At 60.6% G+C, this 21,564-nt stretch overlaps 1 protein-coding gene across 6 annotated transcripts in view; it reads right to left on the bottom strand.

Annotated features, from left to right (window-relative positions):
- Positions 1-2,226: 2,226 nt before the first annotated feature.
- CABIN1 (calcineurin binding protein 1) overlaps positions 2,227-21,564 on the bottom strand; it is a 151,773-nt gene continuing 132,435 nt past the window's right edge. For all 6 annotated transcript variants that reach the window (XM_060612559.3, XM_060612557.2, XM_060612561.2 and 3 more), the window contains exons 30-37: positions 16,558-16,721; positions 15,600-15,696; positions 14,029-14,703; positions 12,243-12,317; positions 9,317-9,599; positions 4,170-4,334; positions 2,881-3,107; positions 2,227-2,772 (exon numbers count right to left, since the gene is read on the bottom strand). In XM_060612559.3, the coding sequence (XP_060468542.2) occupies positions 2,629-2,772; positions 2,881-3,107; positions 4,170-4,334; positions 9,317-9,599; positions 12,243-12,317; positions 14,029-14,703; positions 15,600-15,696; positions 16,558-16,721 (1,830 nt within the window). In that variant the 3' untranslated portion in view covers positions 2,227-2,628. The remainder of the gene's footprint in view (positions 2,773-2,880; positions 3,108-4,169; positions 4,335-9,316; positions 9,600-12,242; positions 12,318-14,028; positions 14,704-15,599; positions 15,697-16,557; positions 16,722-21,564) is intronic.

Raw genomic sequence — 21,564 nt, 5'->3', positions numbered from 1 at the left:
CTGCGCTGTTAGCACATTCCTGGCCCGCCAGCCCAGGACGCGGGGGAGGGGGTCCGAGCCTCCAGCTATTGGACCTCTCTGGCACTCGGGGATCTGGATGTCCAGAGGCCACAACCCAACCTAGACCACCGGATCCCACCCCAGGTCAAGCCCCGGGCGGGCGGCCAGGGTGGGGCTCCGCTGGGGATGGGACTTGGCCCGGTGGGTTAGGCCAGGTGGTCCTTAGAATCTCTGGATTCCAGTGCCCTGGGAGCCCTCAGCCCCAGATCTCCCAGCTCCCGGCCTCAGCTTCCCCGCCTGGAGCAGGTAGTCCCAATTCCTCCCCCAAGCCTGGCAGGAAGAGGGATCAAGTAACTTCCTGCTGATCACTGGCTTGTGTGGGTACTGAAGGAGGGAGGGGAGGAGGGGATCCCTTTCTGAGGGAGGGGGTGAAGGCTGTGGGAGGGAGTCTGGCCAGGTTAACAGTGGGGTTAGAGGCTGAGACCAGAACCCCCTGGTCTGGAATCCCCGGAGTGGGGCTGGCCTATGAAACAGGGCTCCAAACAGGGCAGGGAGACTGGGAGAAGAGCCACCCCTGGCAGCCCCGCCCACCCCTGGCAGTCACTCAGAGAATTTGCATTATCTTTTCATTGTTCTCCCTTCTCACTGTGCAAGGAAGGAAACTGAGGTCCTGGTGTGGATAGGTGGGATCACTGGGAGAGGCTGCAGTGCTGGGCTAGGCCCCAGGCAGCTTCCTGGAGATCCCCCTCCCGTCCCAAGCCTGGGACTCACTTGGACCCTGCCACCTGGGCTGGGTGTCCAGACCGACAGATGGTTGTCTCCCCAGAGGCAGCTTCTAAAGGTGTCCGTCCAAAGGGGATACATCCCCATTAGCAGGGAACTGAAGCTGGTGGGGGCTATGAGCTTAGGGCCATCCAGCGACCCTCCTCAGCTCCTGCGGTCTGGCCAGCCTCCCTTCCCTGGGCACCCCCCCTTCTCATCTGGCCTGCAGTTTCTCTGGAAAGGGGGCTCCTATAGGCATAAGGGAAGCCAGTTGGGGTGGTCAGGAGCTACATCTCCCAACTTGGTTGCTGGGAGCTCACGGCACCTCTCTAGGTGGGTGCTGATGGCTAGTGCTGGGGCTCATCCCAGGCCCTGGGGCGAGGGTGCTCCTTGTGGCACATCAGGGAAAGGAAGAGGATAGGAATGATTCCAGGATGGGTCCCAGGTGTCCTCGGGGGTCTGAGAGCCAGGAAGCCCTGGGAGACTGCTGCGTTATTCCCAGAACTCTTTCTGGGCACTCCGGTCTGAGAAGAAGAGAAGGTAGGAATTTGGGGAGAGGGGCATCAACTGAGTAACCGCTACCCCTGCCCTGCCCTCGCCTGGCAAAGAACCTGGATTTAGGGACGTTTTGGTGAGGACCTCCCCAAGGCTGCTGTGCTGCTGTGTCCCCATGATGGCTCTGCCAGCCTTGGGCTGGGGACCCTGGCAGTGCCCAGCCCATGAGGGGCACAGGGCAGCAAGGAGCGTCCCCATCTCCATCCTGGACAGCTTTTCAGGGAGACCCCTGGGGGCAGGGCCAGCCCACAGCTGTGGGGGGGTGACAGCTGGGTCTCCAAGGCACTGAGGGATTTGACAGTGTAAAGGGCAGGTTGCGGCCCCTGCAACTTGTGCCTCCCCAAAACAGACGTACTCAGAGCCTTGAAAGAGCAGAGCCAGCATCGCGGGCTTGCATAATGCTCTGCTGTCACCTTTAGAAAATTAATTTTTGAACAGGAGCCCCAGTTACATGTTGCACTGAGCCCCACAACTGCATGGCCAGTTCATTGGAAGGCAAGTGTGCTGGGGTGTAAGTACCTTCCCTGCCAGCCCCACCTCCCGCTTCCTGACACTGACCTTGCCTCTCAGGGGCCTCTGCATTGGGCGCCCATCACAAGACAGTTTCTCGGCGAGGCCTGGCACCACCTGCTCCCTGCAGCCTCCTCCACCCACCCCTGCCCATATTCCAGAGGGGCACCCCCCGACTCTGAGCCCTTCGGGGATGCTCTTGAGGCCCCTTCCACGCCCGACTCCAGTCCCACATAGTCTGCCCTACTTGGCCTGTGCTCACTTCTCCACACTGACTCACTGCCTGCCCAGCCCCTGCCTGCTCCTGGGATGCCCAAAGGCTGGGCCCTGATCTATGGGGAGAAGGGCCCAGAAACCCTGGACAGCAAGCCCCCCTGGGTTGAACAAAGAGGCAAAGACAACTGTTCCATCTTTATTAGAAAAGAAACCAGAAAAAGGGAGTGGGGCGAGCCCAACCCTAAATGACCCCTCCACTATGACACAGGCAAAGCCCGGCTCATCCGGGCATCAAGGTGTGGACACGGCCACCTAGGCTGGGTGTGGACACGGTTATACAAAGTCAACGTCTCATAGAAAAGGTTGCTAGCCCCGCTGTGCGAACTGCGGCTGTCTTCACGTGGCCAAGCTCGGCCTCTTCCGGGAGCCCATGTGGTGGGGACAGACCACAGCCCAGGCGGGAGGGGAGGATACCGCAAGGGAGGGAGGCTGGGTGGACTGGGGTCTGTGTGGGGAATGGTGCTCTGCCTGGGCCCCGTATGGCTGAGGGGCTTGGGCCAGGGGGCGGGGGGACGGCCCCACGCTTTAGATGTCCATGTAGTCATCATCCTCGTCCGTCTCACTCTCCAGCGAGGACTCCTGGCTTGACGTCTCCAGGACCTCCAGGGCCGGCTGGCACAGGCTCTCCTTCCTCACGTTGGCGGCCGACTGGGCAGATAGGATGGCCGACTGCACACAGAGCGGGCAGGGCACTGGTCAGGGGTGGCCCAGGCCTGGCCCCAGGTCCCCCTATAGCCCACGTCCCGCCCATGCCCCCCACTCGGCACCCGTGGTCACCTTCAGCTTCTGCTTGGTCTCCTCCGAGATGCTGCCTTTGGGTGAGAGCAGGGTCGGGGTGGGCGGCGTGACGGTGATCTCAGGGGGGAACTTGGTGGCAGCCGAGGGGATGACCAGCTTTGGCATGCTGGGGAGGAGGCGCGACTTGGCCCGGCCGGGCTCTGCCTTGTTGGGGGGGCCCTCGGGTGACTGGGCACTTGCACCACTGGGCACCTTGGAGCTGGTGACTGTGGGGTGGACAGTGGGAGCTGAGCCTTGTTCACAGTCTCCTGGGCCTGCCTGCCCCTCCTTGGCTTGGGCCTCAGTTTCCCTTCTGGAAAACAGAGGCACCCAGAACGCCTCCTCCTGCTGCGTCAGGCCAAGGGTGCTTTCTCTTGGCCTTCTGGTCTGTGCTGGCTGGCAGGCTCCAGGCCTCCTGTGTCTGCCTCCGCGACTGCCCAGGTCTGAGGACTGGGACTCCCCCCGCCCCTGCCCAAGGAGCACAGTGCACTCTGGGAGTCCAGGGCCTGGGATACAGGCAAGCCCCTGGAGCAGGCCCGCCAGACGCCGTGCACACATTAACGGCCGCATCCCTGCAACAATCCTAGGATGCTTGTCCTACTGGTGTCCACACCACAGCGAGGATACTGGGGCCCGTCGCCAGTCACTCAGCTAGCGCCAGGGCATTCACTTCTTCACTTCCACTCCCGCTCCGGGGCTGCATCTCCCAGGAGGCTGGAGGCAGCACTTCCGGGGCTGGCAGTCTCCGTGAAGCTGCAAGAGCTAGGGGCCGCCGGGTCGGCCTGGCTGGTCTCCACATTCCTCCAAGGTCCCATGGCTTTAAAAGCCCATGCTTGGCTCCCTCTGGCTGGTACCAGGCCCTACAGTCCTGAGCAGGGTCAGTGAGATCCCCGACCCTGAGGAGTCCCCAGGGGGCTGGCTGGTTGGGAAAGGGCTCTATCCACAGGGATGACTAGGACATGGACAACTGTCTGGCCAGGCTGGCCACCCCTCTGTCTGCCCCAGACTCCTCCCCCCACATGCCAACCCCTCTCTTGGCCCTGTCTGGGGGCCTCCTCTCTGGGACTCAGCGGCCTCAGCTTGGGCTGGCCACCCGCCCTTGCTAGTCTCTGTGGAGCCAGAGGTAGAACGAGGGGGTCTCCACTCTGGGCCTCCCTGCCCAGCTGCCTCTCCGCTGTGCTTTAGCATGACTGGGTCCTCCCCGGGCCCTGCTCTGCCAGCTGGTCACCCTGTGACGCCCTCCACCCTTCCAGGTGAGGCCCACCCTGGCTGCTCCCAGCTCGTCTTACCCTGGCTGCAGGTGGGCTCGGCGCCTGTCCGGGGCGCAGCCTCTGGGGGCCAGCAGTGCGGCTCTGCCGAGGGGCTGTCAGGAACAGCCTTCATCTGCTCACCGTGCAGTGGCTCCTGGGGCGTGAAGCCCGTGCCCTCTGCCCCTCCGGCCAGCTCTTCTCCCTCTGTGGGGACACAGGAGGGCTGCAGGTTACAACCCTCACCCAGCCTGCAAGACAGGGCCCCTCCCTCCTGCACCCTGGGACACCTGGCAGGGGACCTGTGCCGAGGCAGCTCGCCACCCCCACCGGGGGACCGGCAGGGGCTTCTCTAGAACAACTGCATGGGTAGGGCCGGGCTGGTACTGGCAGGAAACCGCTCAGCCCCCCGTGGACGCTGGTGTGGCTGGCCCACCACCCGGGACCACTGTGTGCCTGACACGGTAGGGGCAACACGGGGGACCGTGAGGCCCCAGCCCCCTCAATCAAACACTATCACAGGACTTTAAAGGGTGGGCTCATGGGCTCTTCCCACTAGCTTATTGGAGTGGTGCTCAGAAACATGGTCAGGACCCAAAACCAAACCAACCAGCTAAGACCAAAGCGGACAGAGCGGTGTGCTGGCACCATGCCCTTCCGCCAGGCCACACCTTCCCTGGCATGAGGCAGGGGCCGGGAACTGGCCTCCCTTGAGCCAAGGCCTGATGGGCCTGAGGGGTATAGGCTGAGCCTATGGCCGCCAGCCAGGCCGTTAGTCAGCATCGGGCCACCAGCTCCCAGCCCCCCAGGCCCTGCCTCCAGTGCCCTGCAGCTCCTCCCCCCGCATCCTGCCTCCTCATGCTCCCTTCCTCCCCTCACTCCCCTCTTCCTTTTTATTTGGGCCTAGATGGCCATCACCCCGCAACCCTTCTACTCTCCCACTTTCCCACTGAGCCCTTCCTTCCCCTTCGCCAACAGGTAAAGCCCCACCCCCGCCCCCACCCCAGCCTTGACAAGGCAGGAGTGACAGCTCCTGGGACAGGGACAAAGATTGGGCCACTGAGCAGCCGTGGCCTCCCCACTGTTGGCTTCCAGCTCCCAGAGGACAGAGCATTCCCTGGCTACCTAAGCCATGAGCCACTCTCGCCCTTCCTCAGGTCTCACAGCCTGGCCGGCATGGTCACAGCTTCTTTGTCCCAGTGTCTAGCCCTTTCACCATGGCAGGCAGGGGTGAGCACCTCGGAAGGCTCCTCCTACTTCCCCCTGGACCTGGGGAGCAGGGACAGCAGCCGGAATCCCACACCGCTGGTGCAGGACTTGGTTCGCTGTGGCTGGACACGCACTCATGAAGCAGACTTGGTGGGTGTCTGGTCTAGTGCTCTGCCTGCCTGCCTGTGTCCGACCTCTTCTCATGGGGCTGTTCCCTGAGGGCCTGGGCGAGGAGCCTAAAGCGGCTGCTTAGGTCGGCTGGGAGGGCTGCTGGCTTCCTTGCTGATCGGTATCTACAGGACAGGAGCAGGACAGGGGAAGCAGGGTGCAGGGAGGGCCTGGGGCTGCCCTCAGAGGGGTCAGGTGTCAGGCTGGCTCTCTCCTATCCCAGGGGACTGTCCACCCGTTCCAGGCCTTTCCTCTGGGTGGGCCACCATGAGGTGAAGGGACACTCGGGCAGGGGCATCTAGCAGAGAGTGTTAAGCACGTAGGGTAGTGCTCTGTAGGCCAGGCAGCCCCCTCCCCTCCCCACCACCACCCTGGAGGCCCTGTGAGGAGGGCTGCAGGTGAGCCTGAGGGGGAGGGGATTGGCCTGGGGGCCCAGCCTTAAGAGAAGGACCATCTGGGTCCCCCTGGCCTCCTTGGTCTCAGGATCCCTGCCTGTGGGAAACATATGGCCAGGCTGGAGTCCTTTGCTATCGGGCTACTCTCCCCGCTCTCTGGGGCAGACTCATGGTCTGGGCACTGGGTCCCTAAGGACCAGTGTCCTGGAAGCACCAGCCCTGGCTCAGACTTTTCCTGGCTTCTCGGGATGGCATGAGGCTGGCATTACAGCTAAGCCCATTGGCTGGGGCGCCCTGCTCAGGCAGGTGCTTTCTGTACCAGGCTGGTCCCATGGCCTGCAGTGCCCTCTCCACTCTTCCTCCCTGATATACTTCCCTGCTCCTGAAGGCCTGGCCCCTCAGCAAGAAGGACCCTCACTTACCTGTAGACCAGGCACTATTCTAGCACCAAACCAGGTCCTGGCCTGTAGTGGGCAAATATCCAACGAACAAAGAGACAGCACGTGCTCAGCAAGGAGGTGGGGGGCGGGTAGCAAGAGGCAGGGCCAGGCCCCCTCTGTGGGAGACACACGACTAAGCTTCTTGGATGTCCACGAACAACCCTGAGCTCCGCAAGGGAATGGATCCACCACATGAGGCCGGTGGCCCTGGTCATCATGGCCTGGGTAGTTGGGTGAGGCTCAGCTAGTGACCAGAGAAGCTTGAGACCACTCCTGCCCATCCGCAGGCCGCAGCAGGTGGAACAAGTCAGGACTGGACACTCCCAGCCACTGCCGGCCGCCTTCCCCTGGCTGGAGCCAGAGCCCTGTGTGAGGGGCACCATGGGAGTGGGGGGTACAGGGCGGGGCTGTCCACCTTGGGGAGGCTGCCTTCCCCGTGCTCTCGCACCTTGGGGACATGTCCTGAGAGGATCCGTCCTCAAGCCTGCTCTCCTAGGTGGCTTGCAACCTCCCGTGTAGCCGTCTCTGGCTTCGGTACCACCCTGTACACCCTCTAGTTCCTGGGTGCCTTTGCAGGGCAGGCCTACCCTTCCTGTCCATCCAAACCTATGCCTGGTTCCAGGCTGCCTGCTGGTCACCAGGAGAGGCAGATGCTGGGCACACTGCCAGGTCACTCAGTCACCCTGCTGGATGGCTCTTTCCTGGTGCTTTCCCTGTTCTGGGGGTTGTGGGAGATGGGCTCTGGGGCGATGTGCCCATCCCAGCACGGCCCTGACACCACTCCAGGGGATTCTGGGGATCATCAGGGACACCCCCCCCCCCCCCCAACACAACCGGCCAAACACCACCTGCTCGCACATCCTGAGGCAGCCCCAAGAGGCCGGCAGGTCACTCCACATGGCAGGTGTGCAAGTGCAGAGGGCTGGTTTGGGAATGTGCTGAGCACCTGGCCCGTCAGGAGGCTACTCCACTGCCAGGTCCACGCAGCACATATTCTCAGCCCAGGGCCGTCCCCACCCCCGATGTCATGTAAGAGTTCCATTCTAGCAAAAGGCTATTTAGTTTTGGGGAGGAAAATAAAAGAGGATCAATACTCCGGGATGAAGAAAACACATCGGGAAACATACACTCTTCCGTTGATCCGACACAGGGGAAAAAGGTGCAAACCATAGTTTGGAGCCTGCTTGGGACTGGGGTGCGGTGAGCAGGAGACGGAAGGAAGGCAGCCAGGCTCCCAGGGCCCTGATGACCCTGCCTCCTGTTAGACCCTAAGGAACCTTCCCACCTAACACCCAGTTGTGTATGGCCAACACCAGTGATGGTCACTCACTTCCAGATTAGGTTATGCAGCACACTGAGGCTTCCTTTGAGTGGTCTCGCTCTTTTAGACCTAGACTCTGGGGGACGCCAGCAGCCATGACGTGGGGACACTCAGCAGCCTACGGAGAGGCCCACGGTGGAGGAACTGAGGCCTCCAGCCAACAGCTGGTGAGAACCTGAGATGTGCCAGCAACGTGAGAGAATTCAGACGACCAGCTGACAGCTCTGATCCTCAGAAGCTACAACACCATGGAGGCAAGAGTCAGGTGGAGGGTAAGACAGCCTAAGGTCGGGGGAGCCACGACTTCACGGGAGGGAGTGATTTCCTTGGGCTATGGACTCTCACTGTCGCTGCCCTTTGAAATCACCACAATCCACCCCGGGGCTGTGCTTGCTGTCTGCCAAGCACTGTGCTAAACCTGTATCACCTCCATCTGACACACCGTGTGCTGGAAACTGAGACACAACAAGGTACACAGAGGGGAGCAGGGACAGCCAAGGTCACCTGGTGGTAGAACCACCACTCACAATCCTTCAACTGCTCTGGTCCTGCAGCCTTCGGAGGCTCCCCTCACAACAAATGGTTGCAGGAGCTGACTTAAGGGAAGTGATTCCTCGTCTCACGAGGCCACAACCAGGGTAATTGTAACCGACTGGGCAAATGGTCCCTACACTTCCATGATTCTCAAAGCAAACTGGGGATGAGCATCAGGTGAAAACATCAGCGCCTAATGCCAGAACTGTAGGAAAGAGTGAAAGGAGGGAGGGCTGCCACCCTCAGTCCCCACCCAGGCAGACCAGCCACGGCAGGAGCCCTCAGGTCTGATATTAAAATGGCTAGGAAGTGACACAGCCAAGGCTGAATGGCCGAAGGGCTGCATGGAACTGTGACCGGGAAGACTGATAAGGCTGCAAGAGTAAAGGCCCCTGCAGGGCCTCAGCAAGGGTGCAGGCTGGTCCCAGGAGCCGGGGTGAGGGGAAGGCCTGACACCTTGCCTGCTGACCTTTGAGATGCCACCTCAGTGCCCCCTCCCTGGAAAGCTCGTCTGTCAGCTGCCCCTGCCAGTAGGCTGTCATTCCTAAGGGCATCCTGGGTTTTAGAAGGAACCAGGACTCTGGCTGACAGAGCCCTCTGTCCTTTGTAATTCACAAGCCCACCCATGAGCTTTATCCCGCTCCTTGCTGGCTGCTTCCATCTGTCTTACCCTAGGGGGCCTATGCAGGAATGCTCCCCACCACAGATGTGCTCAGGGACAGCTCATAGGCCTGTGAGATCTCTGATAAGCCAAGATCAAGACCCCTCCCCTCTCCTGAATCCCTATCTATCTATTCATCAAGTTTACATGTAAACATATCACTATTAGTGCTGGCTCCCTCTCTCCTAGCCACACACCCCTATGGGGGACTGCCATCATCACGTCCCTTTTTGGATGGGAGGAAGGTCAAGAAAGTGGTGGGCACTCCATCAGGTCATGCCCCCTGCCCTCCAGGGCCCCCAAGATGTGCTTCCCAAGGATCACCAGGCTGGAGGTCACCCTGGCCGCCTCCCCTCCCCCACCCACACTCTCCATGCAAGGAGCAGGACTTGTTGCTGGCTGGTAGCAGGGGCCTGGGCCCAGCTCTGGCCTTGCTGCCTAGGAGATGGGCTGGGACTTACCTGGGCCCAGGGAAGTCATGCTGGGGATGGCCTCTGCCCTGTGTGGCCGGGGGTGCCCAGGGTCCTTGGACGGGTCTGGACTGGAGGCCGATGCTGAGGGAGGGCAGGGGATGATAGCCGTGGTGGCAGCTGGCACCGGGCGAGGCTTGTTGTGAGTGTCACCGGGACGCTGGAGAGTGTCAGCGGGCACAGGGTCAGGAGCCGTGGGAGCCCCAGCCCCAGGGAAGAAGTTTTCTCGGCTGTCCTTGGGGTGCTTTGGGGTGGTGGGTGTGTCCCCTGCGGACTGTGACGACAAAGAGGAGGTGAGGATGGTGGGCACCCCACCTCCTAACCCTGGGGACCCACAGCACCTCCCTGGGAAGACGTCCAGCCCTGCTGGTAGGGACTCAACGGAGACCCTGGGGCTGGCCAGGGCCTCCACCAGACCTCACCCTCCAATTCCTGGGTGCCACCCTGGGAAGACATGACCCCAGGCAGGGGTCATTGAGCCTCATGTGGGGCCATCCCTAGAGAGCTGGGGTGACACCAAGAGTCAGCTCCCTGAGTTCAAGACCACAGCCCCAAAGAGGCAGTGCCGGATAGTCCAGCTTTGGCCACCCCAGAAGCTCTCACCTAGGCCTTCCGTTCTCAGGGGAGCAGGGCCCGCTGGGGCCTCTCCATCTTCTTCCACACAGTTCTCTCCGCCACCAGGGCCCTTCTACTTTGCACCCAAAGCCTCCGCTCCCAGAACAGTGTGAAGGCTGAAGCTCACTGAGGGTGTGCTGCGGGTGTGAGCCATCCTCCCGGCCCTAGACCCCTAGCCTCAGGCCACACCAGGGCTGCAAATGTGGTCTCACACCTGCTGGGGGCACCATGGTGCTGGGGGTCAGCTGGCTCCCCGCCATAACTCTGCTTCTTTTGACATTTGTTCTGCTTGAAACGTCCTGTCCCTAGTTTCAAGGAGCACAGGACAGCCCCTGTGATTCTGCTGTGTGATATGTGTTGGGTTGAACCTGAACCTCCAGTCGGGGGGCGGGTGGAAGGTGGGGAGAGGACAGGAAGATGTGCTGTGTCTGTCCTTGCAGGAGCCAGCCCCAGCCACGGTGACAGCACTGAGCCTCTAATTATGTCCAGAGCACTCTCCAGGTGTGCGCTAGGCTGCCATGGCAACTGGGACTGGCCTCTAGCCAAATGGATCCTGGGGCAAGGGGCGGAGGCAGCAGGCTCAGGGCTCGGGCTGCCCCCTCCCCAGCACTGGCCAGAGGCGCCCAGGCCCCAGTTGGGTGCTGGTCCTCAATCTCCTCATCTAAAGGACCCTTCCCTGCCCTTGGCTCCTGCTAGCTCAGGATCTCCTTTTGCCACAAGACAGGGAAGGCAGGCGTTTGGAGGTTTTCTGGGGGGGTTCTATCATTTTAAGGGCCTTAAAGACTGCATCAGAAACAGCCACTCTGTCTGGAGTGGTCACTGCCTACCTGACCTCATCTGGGTCAGCAGAGGAGGCAGGAGGGGACCCCTGGTCTCAGGCCCTGCACTGGGGCCCTGGGCAGTTACTCCTGTTCCATGCAGCAGAGGCTGCGGTTAGGGCCACGCAAGCCACAGAAACCACAGCGGCTATGATGTGAATCCTGGCTGCTTTGGCAATAATGGGGTGGTAGAACCTGGGGCGTGTCTCCCCCGGGATTCTGGCCCTCAGCTGGGGGAACAGGCCCACGTGTGTGGCCCACAGACTGCCTGGTCAAGACTGAATTTCTGGACTTCCTCAGACCAAGAGTCCAGGCAGGAAGGGTAGCATGCTGCCCCATTTCACTGAGAGGAAGCTCTGGACACTGACAGCATCTACAAGCCTGCCGCTAGGTGACCTATAGATGGATGCCCACTGCCCTGAACTCCTGCCTTGGGACTCCCTGTGATGTACTTCCCTGGGGGAAATGCCAAGAGAGGGCTGCGTGTGGGCAAGGATGGGAGGGCAAGGTCTGCTCACTTGTGCTGCTGGGGAAGGGGCAGTTGGGCCACCCCTGGGGGGACAAGAGGCCACACCTATTCAAATGGCAAGTACCTGCCCTTTGACCCAACGACCCAGGCCCAGGGGTCACTCCTGCAGAAATGCCCACATGTGGTGCAGGAAGATGCCCCTCTGGTACTGTTGAGCAGGAGCACTGCAGTGCCCCCCAGCCTTAGCCCCCCTCTTTCTCTGCCAGCCAGACTCCCCCTGTGGGCTTTCTCTTGAGCTAGGTCTCTCCCAAGGAGACCCTTCTCCCTCACCCCCTCCTCCTCAAAATCTGTGGCCTCTGAGCCCCAGACCAAAGGCTTTGGGGGCACCTACACCCAGGGCTCCTGCTTGGACCCCGCTCCGAGGGGAAAATATACTCCCTCACCCCTCCTTCCTGTCACCAGGTCACGCTGGCCCATCTTCTGCCATCTTGGACCCACCTGTTGCTCACCGGGCCTCTGCACCAACCCAGCCTCCCCACTCAACAGCAGGGCGTCTTTCCCACACCTGGCACCAACCTGCCCCCCTCCCTTGCTGAATAAACCCCAGGACCCCCGTCTGCTCTGCTCCTAACCCATTCCTATCCCAGCCCCACATCACTTCCTCCACCCTCATCCCAAATGAAGTCACCTTTCCAGGGGTCAGCTAGGTAAGGACCATCTTCCCCATTTACAGAAAAGGCAGCTGAGGTGAGGGGACCGCTGAGGTCACGCACTCGGAGCTGGGGTCTGGGCCTGCCAAGGCCCTACCTGCCACACAATGCTGCCCCACCTGGGCTGGTGGTCAGGGGCTTCCTGTGAGCCGGAGGCTCACAGGCCTCCTGTCCATCTCCCCTCGGCCCATGTTCAGCCCAGAAACAGTCCCTCCTGAGGTGTACTGCTTCTCGGCCCACAGCCGGGGGCCTTGGCATGGGGCCTGCCTCGTGTAGGGAGGCCGGCACAGGCTGGGTCTGCTTACCTGTCTCTGGGCGGCAGCCCCAAGGTGGACCTGACAGAACTTCACAGCCTGCTCCAGTGCAGCCTCCTCGTCCACCTAAGCAAGGAGATGCTCCAAGTCAAAGGGCCAGGCCATGGTGGCTGGCCTTCTCCCAGCCCCTGGAGTATGAGGACCAGCTCCTCTGAAGATCCCCTGACACTCCAGTCCTGCTGGAGCATGGCAGGAGCACACATCTATCTCCCGGGTCCATCCTCCAGGGCCACTGCTGTGGGCCGGGCTGGTCCTGTCAAGTTCATGTCTGGAACCAGGTTATTGAGTCCTCAGGGGCTGAGGCTGGCAGAATGTGAGCCAGAGCCTGTCCACAAGCGAGCACGATGCAGGGCCTTTCAGAGTCTGAGGTCCGGGGGGAGGGCAAGGTCTAAATGACCCAGAGACCAACAGCCCAAGGTGCAGGGGGATGAGAAGGAGGCTAGGGAGGCACAGGGGGCCGTCGTGGTGGACCAATGGGCAGGGAAGGAGGGAGAAGGGCTGGAGTGTCAGGAGCACCCAGGCCGGGGCAGGTAGGGTGGGGAATGGCCCGCCCTGACAAGCAGGGAGTGCTGAGCTGGGTTCTTCCTAATGTTTCAGCAACAGAAACAAAGAAAGGTTAATCCTGGATGCCAGTGAGGGGGTGATAAAACAGGCGCTCTCAAAAGCGTCACTGTAAACAGACACAATCTGGGAAGAAATCGCTTATCAGGACAGGCAACCAGACTGAAGCAGCCATTGCAGTTCCGGGTCTCTTCCTGTGGAAATCCATTTTTTGAGAGAGACAGCGAGTGAGCAGGAAAGGGGCAGAGAGAGAGAGGGAGACAGAGGATCCAAAGCGGGCTCTGTGCTGACAGCAGAAAGCCTGATGCAGGGCTCGAACTCACAAACCTTGAGATCATGACCTGAGCTGAAGTCAGACGCTTAACCCACTGAGCCACTGAGGTGCCCCTGGAAGGCATTTAAAAAAAATTTTTTTTTAATGTTTATTTATTTTTGATACAGTGTGAGAGACAGAGTGCAAGCAGTGGAGGGGCAGACAGAGGGAGACACAGAATCTGAAGCGGGCTCCAGGCTCTGAGCTGTCAGCCCAGAGCCTGATGCAGGGCTCGAACTCATGAACCGTGAGATTATGACCTGAGCTGAAGTCGGACGCTCAACTGACTGAGCCACTCAGGCGCCCTTTGGAAGTCATTTTAAATAAAGAAATAGCTATATGTCTAATGCATTAAAAAAAAAAAAAAAAAAAAAAAAAAAGGAAAGCAAAGTAAGAAGGGTGGCCGAGCCTCCTCACATACTCAGGGTACCACGTCACCTTCAGAGGACAGCCACGAAGGTCTCTGAGGAAGTGCCCCAGAGACTGGCACTGTGTGTGTGTGTGGGCGGGGGGGGGGGGGGGGGGGGGCTGTCAGGGGTCTCTTCTCCCTGTGTCGGATTTGATAAGGTTTTGTTTCCTTTACAGTTGAAAATAGAGTTTTTCCAAGCACACCGTTTTTCCTTTTCTTTTCTTTTTGTATATTTTCCCCAGCTTTTTTGAAATACAGTTGATAAAATCACCCCGTACTTAAAGCGTGCAACATGATGGCCGGACCTGCTTCTTGTTTTTCAGACTCTAAATCTATGGCCTGCTCATGGTAGAAAACCTCAAATGTAGGGAAATGAACAGCACAGGTGGGGTGGGAATGACACCTAACAAACACCCCGAAGGGCCCTCACACTCCTGGACCAGCCGGGAAGGACCTTCCGTGAGAACCACCAGGCCTGGCCCGTGGCCACCCACCTGCTTGATGAGCATGTAGGTCTCAGACATGATCCTCTCGATGCGGCCCAGGTCGTAGGCCATGCCCTTCTGGCCCTGCTGCCACACTCGGTAGGCGTCCAGCAGGAGCGTCTTGCCCGACTCTGTGTCCTCTAGGAGCTTCCTCTTTCTGCTGGGCCGTGTGGGTGGCTCCTCGGGGTGACTGCCCACTCTGGCCCCGGTGGTGGCAGCAGGGGCGGTGGCTGGGGCTGGCTGGGCTGGTGTGAGCGGGCTGGGCTGCTGGCGGGCACTGATGCTCAGCTCCTCCAGAGACAGCTCAGTGGGCCGGCTCTCGGGGCCCCGGTCCCTGGGGGGACGGCCTGGCTGCGGGGGCGGCGCCCGTTCGGAGTCTGAGCAGCGAGTGGTGGCCTCACCCGTGTCCATGGGCTCGGTAGGCCCTGCCCGGGGGCTCTCCCTGTCTTTTCGCTCCCCAGACTGGTCTGCACTGTCTCCTGCCTCCATGGCCACGGGCCGGTGGTTGAGGGGGCCCACTTTGCCCCCTGGCTCGCCTGCTGGCCCTGAGCCATCAGCCAGAGGGGGCTTCTTGGAGTGGGGGAGGGCCTCTTGACTGTCCTCGGGACTGGCCTTGTGGGGAACGTCGGTGGTCATCCTGCCTCCAGGGAGGCCACAGGCCTTGGGCCCTGGGCGTTCTGACCCCTACGAGAAAACCAAAGGTGAAAGACTGTGTCTTTGGGGCTTCTACCAGAACAAGACACCCCTGGGTGTCAGGTGTGCCCACCCCAGGCCACCCTGGCTCTCCCCGTCTGTTAGCTGGCCCAGGCTGGGCCTAAACACCTGCCAGAGGAAGTCCTTCCCCGCTCTGCTCCTCCAGCCTTGAGAGGGACTAATGGGGCACTGTCGGTGGTACCACTCCAGAAGAATAGGCCTGGCCTGGGCTGGGCTGGCCTTCCTTGAACGTGGGCCTCAGGGAAGTCCTGGGTGTCTTATGGGGAGGTGATCCACCAGGGGCCACCAAATGTGCTTGCTGCAGAGCTAAATACTCCTGATCTGGGCTCCCACTCGCCCCTAATGCACAGTAGTCAGGGTGGAGTCTCAGGGGTGGGTGCCGCCCCGAGCTACCGCACGATGGCCCAGCCAGTCCTGCTGGGCAGGGGACACTGCAGCAGCACTGCCCTGGCTCAGGTCCCAGTGACCCTAGGCTGCTAGGCTGGTGACCTAACCTCCTAGGCCTCAGGGTGCTCAGCTAGAGAGGGGGTGAGAGCTGTGCTTGCCTTGGAGGGTGAAAAGGGACCAGGTGTGCCCAGCCCACCACGAGCCCACCACCTGCTTCAATATCACAGCTGCTGTGACCCCGAGTTCAATCTGCCGGGTGGGGTACACTGCTCAGGTTGCAGCCTCAGGGAATGTCGCTATTGTCTTCCGTAACCACAAGTCCACATTTGCCAAGCGGGTCAGCGCCTCGCTAAATGTCTGCCAATCCCTCACTGTGCTGACCTTTCCCACCCAGAGAGGCAAGGTCTCTACTTCACAGGTGGGGACACAGGGACCTTCCTAATGGCGGGTAAGTGGAGGGACAGGGGCCATGGGCATACCTCTGCAAGCTCGCTCAGGGTGTCCTCCAGCACCTTCACAGTGAGGATGAAGGCCCGCTGCGCCAGGACCTGGCGGTCGGCATCTCGCAGATACTTCCTGCAGGCACGTGGGGGTGGCCAGAGAAGATGGCAGAGCCTCAGAGCCACATGGCACTAGATGGCGGCCCATGCCCTTTCGTGCCCCAAGAACGCCTGCTGGCCCCTCAGCCTCCCTCCTGCCTAGGTCCACTCCCCGGAAGCCTGCCCTGAGCCTCCTCCCTGTACAACAGACACAGACTGTCCTGGGCCCTCATGGGGGTGGGGGCAGGGCCAGGCCAAGTTAGGGCTGGGGGCCTCTGGTTTCTCTCCGCAAAGACTGTGTCCAGTGTGCTCCAGGCCCCAGCTGAGGGCCCCACCCCAGCTTCTGGGGTGAATGAGATGAGAGAAGGTGAGGTGGTGCAGGCATGGGCAGCTGCTGGCCCAGTTGGGCCAGACCACATCTTCAGGGATCCCCCACAACCCCTGCAACTGCAGCTGAAGCAGATGTCCCTCAGTCCTATCTGTCCCACGCTTTCTGGCAAAGGGATCCCTGGTTACCTCTGCAGCCCAGGTCCCCCTGTTGCCTGGCCTGTTATTACTGGCCTTCACCTGGGGGACCCTGGCTATCATTTGGACACCTGTCTTCCCCACAACCTGACAGCACCCTGAAAGCCCCAAGCTGAAGGGAAGCAGGAGGAAGGAAAGGGTAGCTAGTCCACAGCCTGTGTTCACCCCAGGGTCCACAGGGCAGGGTGCTGTCTAGATACCAGGACAGAGAGGCTCCTGAAAAAAAGGGTGGGTCTAGGCTCCACAACCAGTGGAGAAATGCCCTGGGCGGATGAGGGGCTCCAGCCTGTGTGTGCACCCATGCTCTGACCCATGGCAGCACCAGCTGCCCCCACGGGGCTGACCACACACCGGGCCGGGTGGCTGCACTCACTTGCCCTGGTCCGGGGTCCGCTGCAGCATGGAGGACACCTTCAGCAGGGTGCTGTGGTCCCGGAGCTGGGCCAGCACCTTGAGCAGCAGCACAATGGAGCGGTTCATGTGCCAGGCAAAGCTGCCCGGCCGGTCGATCTCGTCCACGGGGATCCGCCAGATGCCCTGTGAAATGGACAGAGGCGGGCGTGTGAGGTGGGCTGCCGCAACTGGAGCCTGCCATGATACCACAGGGGACTCTGCCCAATCCAGGGTGCCTCGGACCCCTCTTGCTATCCCAAGGGAAGTGGGAGCGTGGCCACCCCCATCTACTTCCCTCCACGGATGGTGGCAAAGAATACACGCACTATTCTGCACTCTCCTCTTCTGAATGGCTGCAAGGTATGTGTTTACTTTTCTCTTCCCTACAGGAAGCACACAGGCTGCGTCCCCTCAGTTAAATGCAACCAGCGGGAGAAGTCTAGTGCCTCTGCGCCTCTGCACAGGTGCTGACTTAGCCATGAGACCGATTCCTAGAGCTGAACTGATGGGTCAAAAGGTGGCCAACGTGAACTTCTGGCGGCTGCTGCTGGCCAGACATGCTCAAGCCTGGGCCCCACCCGTGTGTATTCCCTCCAGCGGCACCCAGAGAATGGAGGGCTGGGCTGAAAATGACCTGCAGCTTGCTGGATGCCCAGGTTTCCTTGAACCCGCCTTTGTCCAGTGTATGCTCTGGCCAGGACCCCCTCCTCCACTTCTCGGCCATCCAACCTCACTGTCTGAAGGCTGCGCTGGAGCAAGGCCAGCTCTAAGGATACCCGCCACGGTCTCCCTCAGCCCGTGCTTAGCCCACCCCTGCACCTGGCACCCTGCTCATCGGCAGCTCCATGTCTGGTTCCCTGTGGCATCCCCACACCCAGCATGGTATCTGAGACACACTCGGGTCCAGTCCAGGCGTAGTGAAGGAAAGGATGACCAAGGGAGTGAATTATAAGTGAACAGAAGCTCATACCTTCTGAGCAGGCCTGAGGCTGCAGGACCTGGACATTAGGATTTATGTCTCTGGGGCAGGACTTTGGGGACCTGGAAGGAGCAGGCAGGCTCACATGTGGCTTCCTAAAGCCAACACCCTAGAGAAATTCCTGCCCAGAAATTCCTGCCCAGACCAGGGCTGTGGGCAATGCTGCCTCCTGCACCCAGGGCCCACAGAAGGGTACCCAGGGGGTGCCCTTCCCAGGGCTCTATTCCCGTGGGTGCTCAGTGACTAACTCCCGGCTCCAGCAGTCCCGGGAGGAAAACCAGGGCACCTCCAGCCCTGAGCCACTTAAGTAAGAGAGGAGCCTAAAACCTGCAACTCCAAGCCCCCAGAGCCTCCACACTGGGTCACTGGGCTCACACCGGGCGCAGAGAACTGCTCCCCCCACCCCCTGAGCAGGCCGGGGCACTGTGTGAAGGCTGGCAACTACTCTTTATCCCAGACAGTACCAAATAAGGCACCAGCTGCCTCCCGGCCTAGACAAAACCAGGAGGCTGAGGCCACCCACATCTAGGGCACGGATACCAACGCTGTATCTTCCCACTGGGCACAGGTGGCTTCTGCAGCAGCTCAGGAAGAGCTGCCACTTGAGAGGACGAGGGGCAGCTTTGGACAGCTGTCTGGCCAGTGTGGCCCTGACACTGTACCCCAGATGTGTGGCAGGGGCTGGGAGGTGCCCTCTCTGTTGTCCACCAGACCCGCCAGGCTGAAGAAGAGCTTGGTTCTTTCTCCCAAGGCACTGCAGACGTCACCATGCTCTGCATCACAGGCTGACACAGCTATGTCATCATGACATCGTGACATCTCTATGTCACAGAGATGAGGAGCAACTCCCTCAGGGTCACACAGCATGAGAGGCAGTCCCACAGTTGGCCCCTCACCACCACCACAGCTCTGAGCACAGGCTGGACCAGCCAACCAGCCCAGAAGGAAGTCTCCATCACCTGCTCTGGCCCTCCACCACTGGCCCCCAGCTCCTTCCTGCACCTAACAGGAGAGGGGGAGAGTCGGAAGCACAGTCCCACCACATGCCATGACATTGCAGGTGTGCACCAGAGCCGGCCCAGGGTCAAGCCAGAGATCTGGGTGTGACCCCACTGCTCCCGGATCTCACTCTTCCTTAGGGCACAGAGGGGCATGCTCTGCTCTGCACCCTCAACCCACAAGGGTCCAGGATGACCCTGGATTTCACTGAATGCCTCCCTCTTCCCTGGCAAAACCTCTGAAGACTCAAAGAACAATCGGAGGTCACTCCTCCCGGTGTACCTTGATCCGGGCTCAGAAGGTCCCTCCCAGCTGCCTGATGAGCAGCTAAGGGTGGAGGGTCCCCTGCTCTCCTTGGGGGAGCCACTGGGGAGGATGAATGGAAGACTCACACTTCTTCCTTCAAATCGTGTTTGGGGGTGGCTGTGTGAGGACAGAGGTGCTGACTTTTCTGGCCCCTTCCCTGGGAAAGTGGCCCTGTTCCTCTCATGTCACCTCTGCCAGGGACTCGGGGTGAGCCTGGCTGTGAGGTGGGCAGAAGCAAGTGTCATGGGGGCCTCAGATATGGCGCCAAAGCCTCAGGAGGCTGCAGGCACTTGGGGTGCTTGGGCCCCAATGCCTGGCCCCCACAACACACCTGGTGGGCACCAGCTTCAGCCTGTACATCTCAGGAGCTTACCACCTCTGGAGGTGGCCCGTTTCATCCTTGGTAGATTGTTAGAAAAGGTTTCTTCACACTGTGCTGGATCCCCAGGCTGTCCCCACACCCCTGCCCCTCCCTGGCACCCAAGCCTGCACCTTATGCCCCTAACATTCCTGCTCCGGCTCGAGCCTCATCTTGCCTCTTCCTTCGACTCTTGCTCCCCATTCGTCCACCCGGCCTGGGCCAGGACAAGTTAGGAAAAGGATGGTGTGGCCGCATCCCTCACTGCTTATATCCTTGACAAGGCAGCTCCTTTACCTACCTCAGCGGAAACCTGAGCCTCACTGGCCTTTGCCCCGTCCCTGGACTCGGGACACTCACCATGCCCCCTCATAGAGCCGTGAATTTTACCCTTCTCACTTTTTCAGGCGCCCTCTCACTTCCTCTGCCCAGCCAGTTTTCCTGTGTCCTCCCAAGCCTGGCTGTGAGGTCATCTCCTCTCTGAAGCCCTCCTGGCTTGCTGCCCTCCTAAGCCTCTGCCAGGACCACTTGGGGGCAGCCCCTCAGATGGTCAGGGGGTGGTAGGCCGGTGGCTAGGAATGTGTCCTAAGTGGGGGCAGGTGTGCTTCAGCTCCAGGTCCCCAGGGGCCCGACACAAAGCTGGCAGAGGCAAGGGGCCCAGCTTGAGAAGGGCTTCCTGCTTGCAGAGAAGCCCAGCTCATCCACCTCCCCACCAGTCCCTCACCCTGGAGATTTTCCAGGCTAAGTGGGAAACAATTCTGCTCCCAGGGAAATGAATGCTCTTCAGAGCTCTGGGTGTGCACATGAGCCCTGCACTGGGGGGTGAGGGTGGGGGTGGGGGTGGGGGGTGGCGGCACGCCTCCTTGCCAAAAGGCAATGATGGCGAGTCAGCAACACGCTCCCTGAGGGCTGGCAGGACTTTGGGCTGCTCAGGGGCATATCCGGCCAAGCTCCTGGTGGGGCAAGAGCTAGCTCTCCTCTCTCCCCTGAAAAAGAAGGGGCTGAGAAGGCGATGCCAGAGGTAAAACACATCTGGCCCTCTGCAGGGTGGACCAGGTGGCCACAGCAGACTTGGCAGAAGGTGGGGGGTGTGGATAGGGCCCCTGCAGAGAGGGGATCCCAAATTCCCGCTCTTGCTCCCAAGTTCCGGAATCAAAGACGCAGGGCATTTACCTGTTTGTTGTCTCTTTTGGAGAAGGGATGGGATGTGCCAAAACGGGCCAGTGAGGATGCTGAGGAAACCACTCTGGAGGGCCCACCAAGCCACCCCCTGAAGTGGGCCAGCCTGGGGCTGTGAGGGGTAGGTAGCCTGGCACCAGTGGTAGCCACCAGCAAGCAGATGAAGGCGGGGGCTGACGCAAGGCAATGCCTCAGATGAGACGCTTTCTGGATGCACACCGATGGGGGGGTCTGCCTACCACCCGCTCCCTGTCACGCCATGGCGCCACTGGCCTGCCTGTCTCACCCTCTGGGACCGCCCTCCCCACCCCTGCCGTTCCTCCTGCACCCGGTTCCTGATTCCCGGGGTGCTGCTTCCAGCCGGCACTGACGAATCCAGTGGCATCTGAGTTACACAATCATGGACATTTTCAAGCACACTCAGCTGGCTGAAACTGCTTATTGTGGAGGTGGGAACCGGAGGCCCACTGAGGGGCAGCGAGCCCCCAGCCACGCTGCTGGATGGTAGCCAAGCCCGGAGTGCATGTGGATTCCCTCCTCACGTCTGGGGCCAGTGGGCCACTTTCCACCGGAGCCACTCTGCACCGGCTAGGCACATCTGTGGGGATCACTCTGGGAGGAGACGAGGGTTCCTATGCTCAGGAGCCGGACTCCCAAACAGCTTTCGGCCAATCCCTGAGGACGGACAGAGGGACAGGGCTCTGGACGCACCCCCTGAGGATAGGTCTACTTTGTACCACACGTTTCAGAGCATGGTTGGACCCTTTTACATGAGGGTTCTCTGTTAACCCATTCCTTTCCAGATATGCGCGCGCAGCCGTAACATACCGCCAGCTATTTCGGAAAGGAAGACCAAACACATCAGGCAGAGTCCACGGAAAATCAGGAGGGAACTACAGGCACCATAAGCCCTGGGGAGGTTCCTGCAGACATGCAGCTAGCCTCCAGGGACAGCTGGCCCGAGGGCGTGGAGCCACCAGGCAGAGTCTTAAGCTGGCAGGGTGGCAAGTAAGCCAAGGCTCTGCCTTCTGCCTGAGCAGGCAGCGCTGGGCTTCTGTGTTTGCAGCCAGAGCCCCCACGATACCAGCAGCCCCAAGACAAGTGGAACACTTCCCGCTCCGCTACAGAGGGGAAGAAGACAAAGCACACCCCCACGTACTGCCCCT

The sequence above is a fragment of the Panthera onca genome, chromosome D3 (genome assembly GCF_046562875.1).
Source record: "Panthera onca isolate mPanOnc1 chromosome D3, mPanOnc1 haplotype 2, whole genome shotgun sequence".
In the NCBI taxonomy this organism is placed as follows: domain Eukaryota; kingdom Metazoa; phylum Chordata; class Mammalia; order Carnivora; family Felidae; genus Panthera; species Panthera onca.
Note: the sequence above shows the minus strand (reverse complement) of the source record. Positions and strands in the feature narration are given on the sequence as shown.